Genomic DNA, 20,122 nt, shown 5'->3' with positions numbered 1-20,122 from the left:
AGGACTGCACAGATAGAACGAGAGAGTTACTGGTTGAGTTGAAGATTAAAATTGGATTATGCAGATAAGCCCAATGTAATCACACAAATAACAGAGAGATCTCTCCATCTAGCCGTGGAAGATTAAGGCAGAATGAAGAGTCAGAAGCTGGGAATGGGCATGCAGAATTGTACTCCCAGCACTCAGCAGGCTAGAGCAGAAGAATTTCGAGTTTCAAATCAGCCTGGGCTCTGTAGCGGGACCCTGTCTTACAAAACAAAATAAACAAACCCAAACAAGGGCGAGGAAGATGGTTCAGTTGATAGTGTTTGCTGCAGAAGCATGAGAGCCTGGATTTGAATAGCTAGCACCCATGGGAAAGATGGGCATATGGCTTGGGAAGACGAAGGAGCACCCAGGGCTTGCTGGCCAGCCAGGCTGCACGTTCAGTGAGAGCATGTCTTAAAAAAGGTGGTAGCTCTGCTAGGGGTGGTGGCGCATGCCTTTAATCCCAGCATTTGGGAAGCAGAAGCAGGCAGATCTCTATGAGTTTGGGGCTATCCTGGTCTACACAGTGAGCTCCTGGCCAGCTGACTATATAGTGAAACACTGTCTCAAAAAAAAAAAAAAAAAAAAAAACCAAAAAACAAAACAAAACAAACATACAAACAAAAGAGACAATAAAATAGTAAGACTGAGAAATGATTGAGGAAACCCCTGATGTTGACTCTGGATCCCACACGTGTGCTCACATATATGTTGACTCTAGCTCCCACACACATGTGCACACATAGGTGCATGCACCTGATAAGGCTACGGTGGCTGAAGTCTGCTTGATGGAACTAGGTAGGAGACAGAGACAGCAGAGAGACCAAGACAAAGGCTGACTCAGGGCAGGAAGGCTTCCATTGGGCTGCGTCAGCAGTCCAGAACTGACTGGTCTCCACGGCTCCTCAGCACAGTCCAGAATGCCACTGCTCCTTCTGCTTCAGCCTTAGCCCTAACCTGAAGCACTCTCCTCCCCCGAGGAAGCCATCTTCTTTCTGTGCTGGCTCTGAGTCTCCTGCTTCCATCTTCCAAATGCTGAGGTCACAAGTGTGCACACGCCTAGCCTTTCCATTCTTCCCTCTTTCCCTTTCCCCCCCTTTCCCCTCCTCTTTTCCTCCCCCACTTCCCTTCCTCCCTCTTGCTTTTCCTGCCACCCCTTCCTTTCCTGGGGACTGAACCCAGAGTGAGCCTGTTTCTTCACAGGGGATAATAACCACAGTCCACAGATGAAAAGCCGATGCCAGCTTTTGTCTTAGCGCCAGCGTCTATGAATCTGCATTCACCAGTTACACAAAAGCTGGCAGGAAACAGAGTTAAGGGAATTGAGAGAGGAAGACGCATGAGGGACAGAGATCAAGACTTCTAGACACTACTGTAGGTGTGATGGCCCATGCCTTCAATCCAGCACTCAGGAACAGAGGCATTTGAGGCCAGCCTGGTCTACACAGTAAGTACAGGACAGCCAAGACTTCACAGAGAGATCCTGTACTAAAGGAGTAAAAACAAAAGACTTATTGACAGTACTCTGAAAATAAAAGTGGACGAAGACATCCCAGGGAAATGATACACCGATATTCTTATGAAGGGGCGTGGAGGCATAGCTCAGCTGGTAGGCTGTTTATGTAGCAAGCACACGGCGCTGGGCTGGATCCTAGCACACACAAAGTGGATATAGTAAGGTAAGGCACACCTGTACTCACAGGGCTCAGGAAGAGCAAAGAGGGGATCAGAAGCCGAAAGTCATCCTTGGCTGCACAGTTAGTTTGAGGCCTACCCGGGTCTCACAAGATCCTGTCTTGAGGGAAAAAATCCTGGGCTAGAGATGGCTCAGCAGTTAACACTTGTTGCTCTTGTAGAGGACCTGGGCTCACTTGCTCACTTCCCAGCACCCTCATGGTGGCTCACAACATCTGTAACTCCAGACCCTGGGTATCCAATGCCCTCTTCTGACCTCTGCAGCAGCAAGCACACATCTGGTGCACACACACATACACAGGCAAACCACTCAAGCATTAAAATGAATAAATCTTTTTTTTGTGACAGGGTTTCTCTGTGTAATAGTCCTGACTGTCCTGGAACTCACTCTGTAGACCAAGTTGGCCTCAAACTGGCAGAGATCCGCCTGTCTTTGCCTTACCCAGCTCTCCCCCCACCCCCAGGGTTTCTCTATATAGCCCTGACTGTCCTGGAACACATTTTGTAGATCAAGCTGGCCTTGAACTAAAATCAATAAATCTTAAAAAAACAAAGCCAAAAAACCTTAAGGAATACAGACACAGAAGTCTCCAATAAAATATTAGCAAAGCAAATCCAACCCAACATCATGTGAAAAAGTATTATATGACATGGCCAAGTAGTATTTATCCCAGGAATATAAATTTGGTTTACTATCCAGAAGTCAAATACAGATTATTAATAGAACAAAGAACAAAAGCCATAGAAAATCACAACAGACACAGAAAATACATTTGATAAAATGTAACTTGCTTTCATATAGGAAACAGCACATTAGAGACTTGAAATGCAGATGTAGAGCACGTGTTTTAGCATGAACTTGAGATGCAGATGTAGAGCGCGTGTTTTAGCATGAACTTGAGATGGAGATGTAGAGCGCGTGTTTTAGCATGAACTTGAGATGCAGATGTAGAGCACGTGTTTTAGCATGAACAAAGGCCTGATTTGATCCCAAGCACCAAATAAACCAAGCATGGTGGTCACCAGCCAGCAATTCCAGCACTCAGGAGGCTCAGAAGTTCAAGGTCATTCTTGACTGTGTACTGAATTCCAAGCCACGCTAGACCCCATGAAACCTCTTTTTAATAAAAAGCTCAGCACAAAAGGAGTGGAAGGGAACATCCTCTTTATATCAGAAGACTGTATTGATCCAAAAGTGAAACAAATGAAACGACCCACGTAAGCCAGTCTATAAATCTAGCACCTGAGAAGCAGAGGATAAGAAGGTCCCAGGCTAGCCATGGCTGGCTGGCTACATAGTGAGTTTGAGGCCAGTGAAGACTATATGAGACCCTGTTTCAAAATGAAACTAAATGTTGTGAAGGAAAAAACAATTCATTTGTAATAGCAACAAAAAGAATAATTTGATATAAATTTAACAAGAGAAGTGTAAGATTTATAGATAAAATAAAAAAAAAACACTGTTGAAAGAAAGATCTAGGGTGGAACTAGAGAGGTGGCCTGGAGGTCAAGAGCACTGGCTGCTCCTCCAGAGGTCCTGGACTAGATTCCCAGGTAACAACAACTCACACCTGTCTGTAACTCCAGTTCCAGGGAATCCAACACCTCCTCGGGCATTGTATGCATGTCGTGCACAAACAAAACACACCCCAGCAAAACACCCATGCATACAATAAAAATAAATCTTTGAGGTCATGTGGCAGTGACGCTGCCTTTAATCCTTGCACTTGAGAGGCAGAGGCAGGTGGACCTCTGAGTTCAAAGCCAGCCTATTCTGCAGAGTTAGTTGCAGGACAGCCAGGGCTACACAGAGAAACCTGTCTTGAAAAACAAGCCCCCATCAAAAACAGAAGAAAAAAAAACCTTTAAAAATTAAACATCTAATTAGAATTTAAAACTTCCCACACTCACAGATCAGAAAACGTAATACTGTTAAGATGGTAACATGCCACAAATGATCAACTGATTCACTACAACTATTAAAGCCTAAACTAGCTTTTTAAATTTCTTGACAGCAAAATCTGACAATCTGATCCAAAAGTCCAAATGGACGTAAGTATGATGACATATGTCTATCATTTCCAGCACTCAGGAGGCTGAGACAGAAGGGAAATGGAGGGTTCGAAGCCAGTAAGGGCTACATAGTGAATTTGGGGACCAACATGCAGCTCTCATACAGTCTCAAAAAACTACATAGAACTGTTAAGACCAGAAAAAAAAAAAAAAAAACCTCTTGAAGTAAAACAAGTTGGGAGAAAAAAAAAGTAACCAAGCTGGAAGTCTCATAGGCCCTGATTTGAAATTCCTATAAAATTGTACTAATCAGGGGGCTGGAGGATGACTCAGTGACCAGGAGCACTTATTATGGCAGAGATCTAGGGTTCAGTTCCCAGCATCCACATGGTCATTTGCAACCATTCGTAGCAACAGTTCTGGGGGACCCAACACCTTCTGAATGCACAGACATACACGCAGTCAAAATACTTAGAAATAAATAATTCTTTTAAAAATCATACAATAATTAAAATAGTGTGGTTTTGACATAATGGCAGACATGAAGGTGTGGCTTAGATGGAGCATTTGCCTGGCATGTGCCAGGCCTTGGGCTTGATCCCCAGCTACAAACCAAACGAAACCCCTCATATTTACAGTTAGTTTATTTTTTTTTAAGAAAGCCAAGACAATTCAATAGACAAAGAATGGTCTTTTTAACAGATGCTTCTGAAACTGAAAATCCATAGGCAAAAAATGAAGTTGAACCACCTGCTTCAAACCATTTACAGAAATTAACTCAAAACGAGCCGAGTATCTTAAGTCTAAGGGTTTCTAGCTATAAAAACATACATAGCTTGTAAAAATACATTTATGGCAGCTGGAGAAATGGCTCCGCTGTTAAGAACTTGCTGCCACATCAGGTGGCTCACAATTGCTTGTAACTCCAGCTCCAGGGGACCTGACACCCTCTATGAACACCTGCACTTACATGCATATAACCCACATATAAACATACAATTAAAAATTAAGAACAGAAAGTTTGTAATTATGAACTTTATGACTTTTAATTGTGTGTCTCTGTGTGTGTTTGTGTGCATTTGTGTCAGGGTGCACGGAAGGTCAAGAGGGTGACTTTCTGTAGTGAATTCTCTGCTTTGACAATGTAGGTTCCAGTGATCAAACTCAGGTCATCAGCCTTGGTGGCTTTACCAGATCAGCCATCTCAGCGTCCACCTCCTTCTGTCTCCCAAGAACTAGTGTTGAAGACCCATGCCCTCCCCTCCCCCCACATACCTTATTTTTATTATACCAAAGTCCTCATTAAGAGCTAAGTAAATGCTCTACCACTGAACTACATACACTCTCAACTCTAAAAATCCCCCCATTTTAGACTCTGTGTGTGTGTGTGCATGTACCACATTGCTTGTGGGAGGTCAGAGGACATTTAAGAACCAGTTCTCTCCTTCCACATGCAGTTCTTGGATATAGAACTTGGGTTGTCAAATTTGGTGGCAAATACATTTTACTGGTTGAGCCATCTCCTGAACCCAAAAGATTTTCTCTAAATACTACTTTCCGAGAACCTGGGCATGGCTGCTCTCTGCCATTGAGACTCTTTCTCCTGGGGCTCATTACCTGGTTCACCATCCCTGAACTATGGCTGCTCGCTACAATGACCCCCATGACTATGAGCATGTGAACATGCAGGTGAACGTCCCAGCATTACCAACGTGGTGGATCTCAGCTCTTACAACAAGAGCACAGATTCCCAGTCTGATGGGACATGGTTGTAATCTCAGCCTTAAGAGGCTGAGGCAGGAGGAGAATCACCTCAAGTTCAAGGCTAGCCTGGGCTAACACAGGGAGATGAGGGGGGGTGGCTGTATAGCAAGATTCTGTCTCAAAAAAGGAGGGAAAGAAAATAAAGAGCCTAGGGAGGGAGTTCTGGCTTACTTAGAGCTATAGCTACAAATGCAAAGGGGGTGGCTATAATGTATGACCTAGAATCTTCTTCAGCAGCCTGCTAGGCAGACAAGGTGGCTCAGCAGGTAGGAGCTTGCTGTCAAGCTGACAACCTGAGTTCATCCCTAGGTTCCAAATGGTAGAAGAAAACTGACTCCCCAACCTGTCCTCTGACTCCATATGTGCACCATGGTACATGTGTCCACACATACATGTATGTGTACACATACAAGATAAGCATAAACGTAATTTTTTTTTTTGAGTGGGGGTTAGAGACAGGGTTCCTCTGTGTAGCCCTGCCTGTCCTGGAACTCACTCTGTAGATCAGGCTGGCCTCAAACTCAGAGATCTTGCCGGCCTCTGTTTCCCAAGTGCTGGGACTAAAGGTGTATGCCACCACTGCCTGTCTAAATATAGTTTTTTAAAAGATGTATTTCATGAGAATTTGAGGATGTATGTAACCCGACCCTAAGGGGAGCATGCTAATGGCTTCTGCCCCTCTACATTCCAAAATTCTGTCTGTAAATTTTAGCCTCACCCTATTTTTTTTTTCTCTTTTTGGTTTTTGAGACTGGGTTTCTCTGTGTAACAGGGTTTTGTTTTAAATTATTGATTTGAGACACAGTCTCATTTCACTTGAGACCCTACGAATCTGCCATGTAGCCACGGCTAGCCTTCAAATCTTATCTCCTGCTTCCACCTTCCATGTGCTGGGATTACAGGCATATGGGCTACATCTGAAGTCATTTCCGGAGTATCTCCCCTATGTGTGTGTTCATGCATGCATGTATGCCCATGTGATGATGAAGAGAAGATTCATGGCCTCGTCTAGACATTTTTCAAGGGAAGCTATGGACTAGCCTATCTTTTCTCCAGTGATACGAACAATCACACCTGTCATTAAAAAAATTCACAGAAACTGTTAGTAATCCCAGCACTTTAGATGCTGAGCGAAAACACTCAAGGGCCACCCTGGGCTACACAGCAAGACTGTCTCAAAAAAAGCAAAGCAAAACAACAACAAAAGCAAAGGAATGAGTGATAAATGTGTTAGGCTTGGTGGTACAAGACTAGTCAATTTTGTCACCAAATAAAGACAGAGGGCTGGACAGTACTGCAGTGAGTTCACAGACACACTCAGGCTGCTTCTGGATCTTCTCACTCTACTGGTTGACTTTTATTTTTGTACCAATCGCATATTTTTTTATTCTAATGCTTTGATTTTTAGCATCAAACACATCACCTCTGTTTTTTGTTTGTTTTTTTAAGTTATCATGGGCTGGAGGTGTAGCTCAGTGGTAGAGCAAGTGCTAATCATGTTCCACATGAGCTTTGGATTTTCAGATTGGGGACTGAAAAATCCTTTGGGCTCCTCTGTACACCATAATAGCACAATTAATGTGCTGCTGGATGCTTTCAAAACCATCAATAATGCCAAAGAGGCAAACATCAGGTTGGTAGCAAGCCATGTGCCCAAGTCATCTTCATTTTCTAGCTGTGGTAGTGACATATGGCCACATTAAAAACACTGATGATGATCACAGCCCTGGAAGATTGCTGTGAACTTCACAGGCCAGTCAGAGTCTAGACAGTGAAGAGCCCCGGGTTTGATACAAACCTCACAAATCTGGGGAAATGGCAAACTAATCTGCTCCCAAGTTTGGTTTCACTGCACTGATAACCAGCTAGCAGCACACAGGAGAGGGAACCCTCTTAGGTTTTGTTTCCCCTACAAACGAAAGACAGTCAGGCGTGATGGCACATGCTTGGGGAGCTAAGGCAGGAGTGCCAGTTTCAGGTCAGCTTGGGCTGCACTGTGAATTTAATGCTAGCCGTAGCTGCATAGGCAGTGAATTTAAAGATTAAACTGGGAAAGTCAACTTTTTTCTCCTAATGCTGTGGATAGAACCCAGGACCTCACACGTAGAAGGTAAGTGCTCCTCCACCAAGATAAAACCCTGCTGTCAATTTTGTGTGTGTCACCATGTGGCCTAGAACTCCTGATGGAGACCAGAGATTCCCTTACCTATCAGCATTTTTAAATAACATCCCTGTCCATTCAGGTACATAGTATATGTCCCCACTGCTTATGCCATATATATGATTTTTTTCATATATTTATAGCTTTTTTTTTTTTGAGACAGGGTCTCTTTATGTAGTCCTGGCTGTCCTGACACTATGCAGACACACTATGCAGACCAGGCTGGTCTCAGAGACCTGCCTGCCTCTGCCTCCTGAGTGTTGGGATTAAAGATGCGCACCACCATGCCCAGCCAGCATATTTTAAATGAGGTTTATCCCTTTGTAGTTCCTGGGTTTTGATGTGAAGAGGGATCTTTCTTCCTCCAAGCATGTCTCCTAATGTGTTACTGTGATAAACTGAAAAGATCATCTTTTTTTAGCTGTCTCACACCCGGGAAGGATTTTTTTAAAAGGTAGCTGGAGAGACAAGCTGGGTAGTTTTTTACTGTGAGCCTTTAACAGTGGAGCCATTTCTCCAGCCAATTGCTTAAGCCCAGCTTACTATCTTAAACAGATAGAAGCACTCAGTAAAGGGTCATTATCCTGAGTGTAGGCTAAGCAAAGCTACATAGGCTTTTCACTGCAGGACTAATGCTTCAATACACCTTTTAATCAACAAGAATTCTCAAGAGGCACAGACACCTTCCTGTCCTGACTTGGCCACTTAAAGTTCTTTCACAAGAAACCCAAAATATACTTTGGCAAACAATGAATTACAAGACCCTTCTAGAAACCACTTGTGATGGTAAACACCTGGAATCCTCATACTTGGGAGGCTGAGACGGGGATTGGTTGAGTTCGAGGGGAGCCTGTGCTATACAGTGAGTTCTGGATCAGGCTAAGCCGTGAGAGCCTGTGACAAAAGAAACCACCACCAAGACCCTTATAATTTGTATTAATCCGGAACCTCCACTGAAGTTTAACTCAACCAGAATACAGAAGACGGCGTGGTGTCAAAGCCAATGCTTTAATGAGTGTCTCTCACAAGCACTGCCGCCTCCACTGTCCCCAGCTCTTAGTGGACTGAGACTGAGCTAGTTGCTCTGGAGACTGAGAATGGGCATCTGGGAGTGTGGCAGAGAGAGCTACCAACTTCAAGCTGACCCTTCTTCTGGCATTCCTAGCAAAGCCACAAGAGGCTCCAAGGGTATAGGGGTTCCAATGGGCGCAGGGTGAGTGCGTTCATGTTTGCGCAGGTCACTGGCACTCAAGAAAGCTTTAGGACACTGGGGACAAGAGTAGGGGCGTACAGAACTGTGGGTGCGGCTATGTTTGCGAAGCCCAGCCCTGTCTGAGAAGCTCTTACCACACTGGGTGCAGGGAAAGGGCCGGAGCTCCGGGTGTGTGCGCTCGTGCCTGCGTAGCAACGTCAGTGTGGAGAAAGTTTCCTTACACTCGCGACACACAAACTGTGGAGGTTTCTCATCAGGCTCCTCACCCCCAACCTCCCCTGCATCTCCTAGGGTACCAGGAGCTTCCCCGACGCCAGCATCCGGGCACTCGACATGCTCCACAGTCATGCCCACCACTTGCCACTGTGTGGCTACTACACCCCCGGACTCTGCAGGTAGCCCTAGCAGCCCGGCTGGAGGGTCCCCTAGCCCTGCGCCTGCCACGGGGGCGGCTGAGCCCTCACCCACGACACCTACAGGCAGTGCCAGTCCCAGTACCAGCTCCTGCTGGGGGGCAGCTCCTGTAGCCTCATTGCTTCTATGGGTACGCTCATGCTTCCTGAGGCTGGATAACACCACAAAGGATTTCCCGCAGGCATTGCAGTGGAAAGGACGCTCGCCGGAGTGCATGCGGCTGTGCTTGGTAAGGCTAGCTCGTTCTGCAAAGGCTCGCCCACACTCCTCACAACGGAATGGCCGCTGTCCTGAGTGCACCAATGCATGCCGCTTGAGGTCCCAGGAAGCCACGAAAGTCTTGTCGCACTGCAGGCACTTGAAGGGGCGGTCGCCAGTGTGCACTCGCCGATGCATGGCCAGGTCGGCTGGCTGCCGGAAGTCCTTGCCGCATTTCTCGCAGCGGTAAGGCTTCACGCCCTCATGTGCCCGTTGGTGGCGGCGGAAGCTCGAGGGATCCGAGAACATGCGGCCACAGCGAGGGCATAGGAAAGGCTTCTCACCCGAATGCGTGCGCTCATGGCTTTGGTAGGAGCTGAGCTGTGTGAAGCCTTTACCACAAGCCGGACAGCGATAGGGTTTCTGGGCCGCATGGATACGCTGGTGGCATGTGAGGGAAGAGGATCGGGAGAAACTTTTCCCACACTCAGAGCAGAGGAAGGGGCGCTCACCGGTGTGGGACCTGTGGAGCAATGGAGGCCCTGGTTAGATGGCAACAGACTCACGTGAAACAGCTAGAGCCTGTTTGGGCTGCAGTTCCCTAAGAGCCGCAGGGTTGTACCCGAGAGTAAGAAATTTAGTCGGGCAATGGTGGCACACGCCTTTCATTTCAGCACTTGGGAGGCAGGCAGATCTCTATGAGTTCTAGACCAACCTGGTCTATACAAAGCTAGTTCTAGAGCCAGGAGTGGTGGTGCACGCCTTTAATCCTAGCACTTGGGAGGCAGAGGCAGGCAGATCTCTGTGAGTTCAAGGCCAGCCTGGGCTACAAAAGCTAGACAGGCTCCAAAGCTACAGAGAAACTCTGTCTCAAAAAACAAAACAAAACAAAAACCTCAAAAACAAAGCTAGTTCTAGGCCAGCCCAGGCAACTAAAGAACTCTGTTTTCAAAACCAAAACCAAAACCAAATATCTAAGAAGCCATTTTTCCTAGGACCTACCCACATATGTCCCTCCCCGTGAGTGACAGTATCCCTTTCCGGCTGTCCTGGGACCTAGGCCAATAAGACCCCACCCGCTCTCAGGGTTCCATCTCCAGGTACTTAGGTCTGCCACCCAGCCTGACCTGTCCAACCAGGCCTCCCATTTTTAGGTAAGTATCCACCTACCCTTTTTCCCATTGGCATAATCTATTAAAATGCTAGTTCCCATTTAAGCTTCCCAGCCGTATCTAGGGGTCTCACCGTTCATGGTTACGTAAGTCCTTGAGCTCAGCGTAGGCCTTCCCGCAGCGCTCGCAGCTGTAGGGTCGCAGGCCTGCATGGGTGCGCCGATGCTTGCGGAACACTGAAGGATCAGCGAAGCTCTTGCCGCAGTCGGTACAGGCATAGGGCCGCTCACCTGTATGCCCACGCTGGTGGATCTTGAGTTTAGAGAGTGTACCATAAGCCTTGGGGCAGTGCGTACATCGGAAGGGCAGCTCACCAGCATGTGAGGCCAGGTGCACACGCAGGCACACGGGCTGCATGAAACGGCGGCCACACTCTGGGCATGGGAAGGGCTTCTCACCAGTGTGGCTGCGCCCATGGCTTCGGAGCTCAGGAGCTGTCTTGTAGGCCTTGGGGCACAGTGGGCAGGCATAGGGCCGGGGCTTGGCTACTGAGCCAGACACCTTGTCTCCACTGGCTTCCTCGGCTTTGGGCTCTGTATCCACCTTTGGCTCGACCTCATTCACCTCCTCTGTGCAGTCTGCAGGTGTATGTGTAGCAGCATGGCGTGCTGCCCGGGGAGCATTCGGAAATGTCTTTGTACAGAACAGGCACTTAAAACGGCGTCCAGAGCGCTTGTAGCAGGGGCCTGGGGACTTGGCCTCTGTAGCCTCCTCTTCCATGACCTTGGTGAGTGGGCCTTCTCTGCAAGAGAAGCAAAATTAGACCAAAGCCATCATGTTGTGTTCTTTAAGGCTTCCCACTTCACTAAAGGTCTCTCAATATCTAAGGTAACCATATCTTTAAGGGAAAAAATTATTTTTATTTTACATGTATGAAGGTTTACTGACACCATGTCCTGAAGACCTGGTGCTCAGGAAGGCTGTTCCATCCCCTGGAACTGGAGTTCCATTTGTTTGTGTAACTCCATTGTGGGAGCTGGGACTCAAACCTGAAAGGCATGCAAGAACAGCAAGTGCTCCTAACCACTGAGCCATCTCTCCAGTCTCACAGGTCACTGGATCACACCAGACTTTCAAACCTGGGGCTCCTCAGTCCAAACCACAGGACTTCTACATCCTTTATGCTAATAGTCCCCAGGTTTGATCCTGTGTTCAAGTCTCCCTGGTGATCCCCAGTAAATAAGAGGCCAGAACCACAAAGAGCCAGCTATAGTCTACCCCTTACCCTCTCTACTGTCTAACCCCTGGTATTCCCACAATGCCTAGGTCCCATTACTCTCACAATCGTCCTTTCTCAGTTCCAACCAAGACTTTAAAAAGGTCTCCAAGCGCTCAGGAAGACAGACTCGGGTCCAGAGAGAAGAGTCGATGTTTGGAGGTAATGGGTCTCGGATATGTGCACTACCCTCCCCCTGGTTGGTCAGCTCCTGGAGAAGCAAGCATTCAAAGAATTTTGACCATGCATGGCTTTCAGGGACCCCACCCCAGTCAGGAATTTTGGTCCAACCTCTGATCTGGAGTCCCTTTTAGTCCCTGCTCCAAAACTCTAGAAATGGGAGCTCACTCTCAAGGCAGCCAGACCTACTGTTGGCAGTCACAGCTGATGTGTCTGAGCTAGCGAGGCCTCCTGGGATACTAGCTCTTGCTGAGTCCCTACTTTCTGGCCAAGAGCCCAGACAACATCCACACAGCTGCTCCCAGGATCATAGTTGGGAAAAAATAGGATTAACAGCTGCATTGGTCTTAACACCCACTCATCCTCCCAGAGGGATGAATGGAAGAGGATTAGGGCAGATCCTCTTAAGGGGAGCTTAGATGTGGTGCTGGGCAGGGCAGAGCGGGCAAGGAGAACCAGGTGTGCCCAGAGGGTGGCAGGCCAGGCCTCTGTGTCCAGCCTTGTGGATCATTTACTAGGACATGTGTATAGACCCATGTCCTCATCCATACATCACAGGAGCTGGGGTGGATAAGGAGGATGGAGCTATACTAAGTCTGTGGTGGCGGAGATGGGTTCAGGGCCTATTCCAGAAAAGACCTACACAAGCAGTATATCTGGTTGGCTGAGGGAGTCCTGAGTGAGATGCTCCTTAGGGTCAGCCAGCCCTATACCAGGAAGTATTTAAGGGGGGGGGGTGTTTGAGACTCGAACCCAGAGTCTTGCAGGCAAGACAAGTGCACCACCACTGAGTCACATCTTGGCCTCCCAAATTTCCCCTAAAGGGAAAAACAAAACAAAAACCAAGCTGAGGATGCAAGAGACTTTGCTAGTCTTGATCCCAAGAACTGCTTTAAAAAAAAAAAAGACAGCTCACATCTATTCACATCTATTAAGTACTTGCCAAAAATCGCAGCATCCTAACCTCTTTTTATATACCAGCTCATCGTTGTTACATCAACACCACAAGAAAGCAGGTCCAGAGTAACTGTGCATCAGTGTAAGTAAACTCTGAAGCTAGAAGGCCCTAGCTGCCACCATTTCCCAGCTGATGTGACTTTTGTACAACTGACCTCAGAACCTCTGCTTTCTCACCTGAAAAATGAGGTAAAAATAGTACTAGCTCATGGGGTCCATGAGAACTGATCCAAACCAGATCCCATCAGTTTTTCTTAAGTCTGAATCGTCTCAGAGCCAGCCCGCTGGGTGTGGCACCTTACATAATTCTCACACTGCCTGAAACAGGAACCACTGACCCCATTTTATAGATGAGGATGAGTTGAGTTCTAAGAGTAGAGAGCCCTGTTGAGTCTTGGGTTAGAAACTTAACACACCTAGAGACCTGGCTCTGGGCATTTAGAGTCTAAGCCCTAGCTCAGAAGTCTGGGCCTGCCCCAGGGTCCAGGAGCCTGGGCGTGTGTGGCACCTATCCCTCCTTTCATCTTGCTAACACTTCCCTGAGACTAGAGCCTGGAGCCAGCAATGTCTCACTCAAGACTCCTATGCTGGCCCTAGCCAACTGTGCTTCAGTCTTTCTGCTCGAGGGGTAGATCCCTCCCAAGGCACTTAGGAGGAGAAATGGTAGGGAAGCGTCTAATGGGTCCCAGCAGGCACCTAGCTCCATGAAGAATGGAGAGCCAGGCAGGTCATGCCTCATCTTGCCCACTACTTCAAAGAGTGGCTTTCCCAAGTGAGGTCTGACAAAGCCCTGCAGCAAATCCTCATCTAGGAAGCACACCTACAATTCCAATACTTGTGAGGCCAAGGTAGGAGGATTCTTAGTTAAAGGCCAGCCTGAGCTACTAGCAAGATCCTGACTTAACAAAAACAAGCAGTTGAAGAGATGGCCTTGTGGTTAGGGATCTTGCTGTTCTTACAGGACCTGAGTCCAGTTCCTAGTTTCACATTGAGAGGCTCACAACCACCAGCTCCAAGGGATCTGATACTCTCTTTTGGCCTCCTTGGGCACCTGCAGACATGTCCGAAGGAACATATAGGTATGTGCATGGGCGCGTGCACACACAAAATCTTTTTAAAAATATCAAACAAAAGCCAGGTGGTGGTGGTGGTGCATGCCTTTAATCCCAACACTCAGTTGAAAGAGGCAGGTAGATCTGAGTTTGAGGCTAGCCTAGCCTAGTCTAGTGAGTTCTAGGGCAGCCAGGGCTACAGAGAAACCCTGTCTCAAAAAAATGTAAACAAAAAGAACCATCATCTAAGGAAGGTGATGTAGAGTGCTACAATCTGTATTTTTAGTGGTTTGTTTATTATGTATATTCTTCTGCCTGCAGGACAGAAGAGGGCACCAGATCTCAATACAGATGGTTGAGAGCCACCATGTGGTTGCTGGGAATTGAATTTAGGACCTCTGGAAGAATACCTTGTGCTCTTAATCTCTGAGCTATCTCTCTAGCCCCTATAATCTGTATTTTTATTCTCTAAAATTAAAAAAAAAATCACAGGCAGGAGAGATTGCTAAACAGTTAAGGACACTCCCTGATATTCTAGAGCAGCGGTTCTCAACCCATGGGCCTCGCCTCTTTAGGGGCAGAACAACCCTTTTATAGGGTCACCTAAGACCATTGGAAAACACAGATATTCACATTACAATTCATAACAATCACAGTTACGAAGTAGCAATGAAATTAATTTTATGGTCGGGGTCACCACAGCATGAGGAATTGTTTTAAAGGTTCACAGTGTTAGGAAGGCTAAAAGTCACTGCTCTAGAGGGTATGAATTCGGTTCCCAACACCAATGTTAGACGGCTCCAGGGGGCCTGACATTTTCCTGTCCTCTGTCTGTACATACAAACACACACAGATTTAGAGTCTTTTTTTTTTTTTTAAATTCTTCAAGACAGGGTTTCTTTGTAGTCCTGGCTGTCCCTGAACTCAGAGATCTACCTGCCTTAGCCTGCTGAGTGCTGGGAGTAAAGGTGCACACCACCAAGCTCAGCTGTGTGTGTGCAGAGGACAGCTGGGAGTCAGGGTCTTTCCCTTTGCTGACTGTGGTCCCTGTTTCTGTGCTACACTGTATACTCCAGACTAGACAGCTGGCCAGCTTCCTGACCATTCTGTCCACATTCCATCTCCCCGCAGCAGAGCCACCAAGTCCAGCTTTTTGCATGGGTTTTGGGGGCTTGAACTCAGACTGTCAGGCTTGTATGGCTAGTGCTTTAATAACCCACCAAACTATCTCTGGAGCCCTGCAATCTGTACTTTAAACCAACACTGTGGACCATCAAGAACCAGACATATGAGCCAGGATACTTGCCTGACATACCTGAGGCACTGGGTTCTATCCTCAGTACCACAAAAAAAAGAAAGAAAAACAGACAGACAGAGAGACAGACACACACATACCTCCTAGGTCTCCAAATGCTTCCAGGAGGAAAACATTTTTACTACAACTCTGTTTTAAATCCTCAAAATGCAAAAAGTGCACACAGCTAAGATGTCCAGAGTCAAAGCTGAACCCTTCCTGCCCTCAAGCTAGCCTCTTGTGATCACTCTTTATTCACCTGAAATCCTTTAACAAAATCCTGATGCTTCCCAGGACAAAGACCAGTATCTTTCTATGATCCGCAAATCCCCAGTCCATTCACTCCTGCTTAGCACTGTTCAATTCCCTGCTTCCCTCACTAGGCGCCTCCTACACCTCCTGTCTTCATTTTCAGCTTCAGTTTCTTCCCACCCCAGGCTGCTTACACGAGCAGTTCTGGTCAGAGCCATAACTTCTCATCGTCTCCTGCATATCTTTATGTATTAGCTCTTTGGTTACACTGGGTCTTAGCTCCTAGACACTTCCTTTACTAAGGCTTTCTTTCTTCTTCTTCTTCTTCTTTTTAAAATTTTACTTTCTCTATGTATGTACACTCAAGCGTGTATGTGTGGAGGTCAGAGGACAACTTGCAGGAGTCAAGCCTCTCCTTTTACGATATGGGTCTAGGAGGCTGAACTCAGGTCTCAAACTCGGCCATCTCCCCACCTTAGAAGGCTTTCCTGGACACTGGAAAAAAGGCACAGTATTATGAGGAATTACTATTCTTTCAGAGGACCCAGGTTTGATTCCCATCACCCACATGGTAGCTCACAATCACCTATAACTCCAGTTATAGACACCAGGCATATACTCGGTGCACACACGTACATGTAAGCTAACACTCATATACATAAATAAAGGTTTCCTTGACTACCTTTGTGTGTGTGTGTGTGTTTCAGGGTCTTACTATGTAGCCCAGGCTGGCCCTGATTCTTCCTGCCTCAGCCTCCTCAGAGTTGGGATTACAGGTGTGGATCATGTACTTTGATCACCTACCTCCCTTTGTTTTTGGCAGTGCTTGGAATTGAATTTAGGGTCGCATGCATGTTTGGTAAGCAAGCACTCTTCCACTGTGCCACTGAGACAAGGTTTCACTACACAGCCTTGGCTGGCCTGGAACTCACAGAGATATGCCTGTCCGTCTCCCGAGTGCTGGGATTTAAAGGTGTGTCATAGACTCTTTTTCAAAATGATATCTTTATCCTGGCTATCATTTAACTTCTCCTTTCAAAGAAAAATTTTCTTTATAACGCCATCTGGATCAACGACTTCCCGCAGGCTTCCTGCTATGGACGGGGTGTCGTTAGCATTTTATACACACCGATCCAACTACTCAGGCTCACTTCATAGTTCCTAGCGTCTGTTATGGGCTGAACATTTGTGTTCTTAAATTCTGTGTTTGGAAACAAGTTCTTTTCAGAAGTCATTAAAGTTAAATAAAGTCATAAGGGCAGAGCTAGCAAGACGGCCCGGTAGGTAAAAAGGCGTTTTCACCAAGCCTGGCACCCTGAGTTGGATCCTCATGACCCACACGGAGGGAAGAGAGAACAGACTCCAGTCAGTTGTCCCCTGACCTCCACACGTGTGCTGCCAGCACACAGATGCACACACAAGATAAATAAAAGTTTAATTAAACAAGTTCTTAAGAAACAACACAGAAATGCCAGTAACTGGTCATAGACTGAGCTAGTACTGGGAGCCAGGCAATCATATACCCAAATTTCTGCCATCTGTTCCCTTAGCTATTGCTTTATTAGCACTAACACATTTTATTATCTGGTTGTGCACTAGGGTCCAGGGAACGTTGTTCTATGCACTCTTTATGTCCAAAGCTGTTAGGTGACTGACAGCAAACTGCAGGAGGAATTCAAAGCCAGGTCTACAGCCTCCGTCTCTTCCATCGTAGAAGTTTGTGAGATTCAGCCACCAACTCTTCATTAACCGAAACTCCCCATCTTTACAAGGTCATCCGGCCCAAGGATCACCCCAGCACCTCAATTTGTTCGCTGTTGTGATGGAACACAGTGTCACTAATCACCTGTGAGGGGAATGACATTTTGCTGTCTCTCAAGCTAATGAAGACTCAGTTTCCCCAAAGCGGTTATTTTTAACCACTCCGGCCGCAAGTGCGGCCCATTCCCCCATCTCTCCAAGACAGCAAACAGGCTACCAGACCTTGGGTCTTTTGATGAGTTGAAGGAACTGTGCTGGGGCGAATGTTTAATTATATCCTAGGCCTTCTGAGTTAGCTCAAAAATGATCCCATTTTCCCAGTTAGTTTCTGGGGCGGTGTTCTCTCTGGTCAGTAACCTACGTTCCATCCACAATTCACAAACTTTACCACCTCCATAAGCAATTCCCATTGCCCTGGAGCCCTCTTTTTCTTTTTCCCACGGGAAGATTCTTGCATGCTTCCAATGCTCCATTCCCCAGTACTCCGTGCCCTCAAGAACATTTAACGAGCAGTAAAGATGAGGGATGCGTAGCTTTCTGAATCTCAATTTTTTCAATCGAATGGGGCCCCTGAAGCAAACGGGAGTTTGCAGGGCGTAAGGGCCTACCAGACTCTCTGAGGAGGGACAAGAGCTGCAGAAACCCAGCGCTCCTCGCTCTCTGCAACCGTGTTTGTGCGGGTTTCCTCGCCAGACAGGCAGCCCCCGCGGAGCGGGGCTGGATGCTGACTCATTTGGGACTAAACCCTAGGATAATGTGGCTTCGGCGAGCATAGCAAGACAGAATGAATGAAGAAGGAAGGAATGAACAAATGAATGGACAGAGGAGCGAGAGCAGGACAAAGGCCTGCAAAATGGCGTTCTTTAGGACCGCGGGAGGGGCGGACGAGACCTCGGACGGGGAGGGGGGCGCGCAGCCGCGGAGGACTTGGCTAGGAGGCCCTCGCCACCCAGACAAAAGCCCATAATATGGCGGACTCTAGGACCCCCGGGCCCGCGCGGTGCAAGCCCGGCAGTCGCGTCCGCCGAGCCTAGGCATCCCAGTGCTGACCGGCGGGCACCGGGCGGGTTCTAGGACCTGCTGGGCCCGCAGCCCGCCCGAGACCGCTCACCGCTCGCCCCGCCCGCGATGCTCGCGCCTGGTCAACTCCGTCCGCTCGGCATCGGCGGGGAGACTGAAGGCAGCTCAAACTGCGCTGGTGCCCGCTGCCTGAGGCCCTTGCGACTTCCCGCAGACGCGTCCTACCTGGTGCGACTTCCACAGGCTCCGCAGCATCGGCGGCGGTGTCCAGCACCGGCAGAGCCCGGGACACTCGAGGAGGGGCCGGCGCTAGGACCCAGCGGGAGGGAGCCTAGGGGCGGGGCCGGCGGCCAGACAGCGGAAGTGGAAGGGCGCCTTCCTTGCTCAGGAGGAAGGAAAAACTTACGGGAGCCACCCCGAGCCTCCAGTAGCAGAGAAGTATCTCGCGAAAGGTTTCTGGGTGCTCAGGGGATGGGACGCCAGGCCGATTGACGGTGTACACCCGCCAGGTCGCCGGAAGTGTCTCCAAGAGCTAGGAGGTGGGGAGAGACGGAGCGGGCACTGAGGTTTCGTAGTGCCTGAATGCGTTTATAGTCCACATTTTCTCTAACAGCGAGTAGTGAACTTAGGGTCCCCCCACGCCTGTCTTGGGAAGAGTCTTTTATGGAACCTCGTGAAAAGTGTCACCAAAGTACTGTAGCCAGGGCTGCAGGATATTTTTTTACGGCTGTGCTTACTGAATAATCGCTGGAACGATTTTAGCAGCTTTGGACGGAAGAGTGGCTTAACTCCATCAGAACGCCGCGCTGACCGGCGTGGGCGGAGCCAGAGTTGCGCCCACAGTCGAGCGTGGTAGCTCCCGCCGCCTGTAATTCCAGCGTTCTCGGAGTTGAGACAGGAGGATGGCGGCGAGTTCGAGGCCAGCCTGGGCTGCATAGTTAGACCCAGTCTCAAAAACAACAAAAACCAAACAGAGTTGGGCCCACCCGGAACCTAGCGCCGGAAGCTTGTCCGTGTAGGAATACGGCTCGGAGGCGAGACAGGAAGTGTTCCTGGGCGGAAGTTTCAGGGGGAAGCTTTAGCACCTGGGACACTTCCTGATTCCTAGTAACAATAGGAAGTGTCCGCGGAACTGGGGTACACTCTTGACTCGTACCAGCCGTGCTATGTTTGTTGCCCCTAGCTCCTTCTGTTCCCCGCTTCTTTCCCTCATCCTCCACCCCCGGGAACCCTGGCTGAGAGTGCGTGTGTGTGAACTCGAGAACCCTCGCACCAGCCACCTCTTAGGGCTCGCGGCTGCAGTTAGGGTAAGGGTCCCAGTGCGCAGGCGCGCTCCCGTTCACGACCTCCAACGGACGCGCCGGCGGCGGGAACCAGAAGGCACTCCTGGTGCGAGGTAGGGATCTAGAGAGGAAATTGGCAGAAAAGACGAGTGTCTCTAGAGAGTCGTGATGGTGGTTGGTTAGGGAAGGGGACTTTTAAATGAAGAAGTTTGGAGAAAAGAGAATTCCGGGAACAGACTCAGCTGGTGAGATTAGAAATAGTTGTGTTAGGGTCCCAGGAGACTGGAGCCCGCCTCGGAGAAAAAGAAGATGATGTGGCGGAAATGAGTGACAGCTACTGGGAAAGCGAGGGCTTTGGGATGAATTGCCTCTTGGAGTGAGTTTGTGTGAGAGCTGGGGAAACACAGGCATTGGATTTAGTGGCATAAATACACTTACAAGTCGTGTGTG

General features: G+C 48.2%; 2 protein-coding genes across 7 annotated transcripts in view; one reads left to right on the top strand and one right to left on the bottom strand.

The window, feature by feature from the left end:
• Positions 1-4,361: 4,361 nt before the first annotated feature.
• On the bottom strand, positions 4,362-18,718 carry Znf668 (zinc finger protein 668). 3 transcript variants are annotated; one of them, XM_048455052.3, is made up of 3 exons: positions 18,615-18,718; positions 10,731-11,399; positions 4,362-10,008 (listed from the first exon to the last, which is right to left on the bottom strand). In XM_048455052.3, exons 2-3 carry the CDS (start codon positions 11,375-11,377, stop codon positions 8,796-8,798), a joined length of 1,860 nt encoding a protein of 619 aa, XP_048311009.1. In that variant the 5' UTR covers positions 11,378-11,399; positions 18,615-18,718; the 3' UTR covers positions 4,362-8,795. The 3 variants fall into 3 exon arrangements, with proteins under 3 accessions (XP_048311009.1, XP_048311006.1, XP_048311008.1); XM_048455049.3 differs by lacking the exon at positions 18,615-18,718 and adding an exon at positions 17,978-18,194; XM_048455051.3 differs by lacking the exon at positions 18,615-18,718 and adding an exon at positions 11,940-12,086.
• Znf646 (zinc finger protein 646) overlaps positions 18,472-20,122 on the top strand; it is a 9,956-nt gene continuing 8,305 nt past the window's right edge. Inside the window, exon 1 of one of the 4 annotated variants that reach the window (XM_048455047.3) lies at positions 18,472-18,617. The gene's annotated coding sequence lies outside the window, so the exon portion shown is untranslated. The other 3 variants (XM_048455045.3, XM_048455046.3, XM_048455048.3) reach the window with 3 other exon arrangements.

The sequence above is a fragment of the Myodes glareolus genome, chromosome 7 (genome assembly GCF_982192425.1).
Source record: "Myodes glareolus chromosome 7, mMyoGla1.1, whole genome shotgun sequence".
NCBI classification, from domain to species: domain Eukaryota; kingdom Metazoa; phylum Chordata; class Mammalia; order Rodentia; family Cricetidae; genus Myodes; species Myodes glareolus.
Note: the sequence above shows the minus strand (reverse complement) of the source record. Positions and strands in the feature narration are given on the sequence as shown.

What these genes read in the sequence shown, in the direction of transcription:
- Znf668 (XM_048455052.3), bottom strand. Translation starts at nt 11,377, where the DNA reads ATGGAAGAGGAGGCTACAGAGGCCAAGTCCCCAGGCCCCTGCTACAAG. An exon ending in GACTTACGTAACCATGAACG is followed by an intron (nt 10,009 to 10,730) that starts GTGAGACCCCTA and finishes ATTGCTCCACAG; the next exon opens with GTCCCACACCGGTGAGCGCC.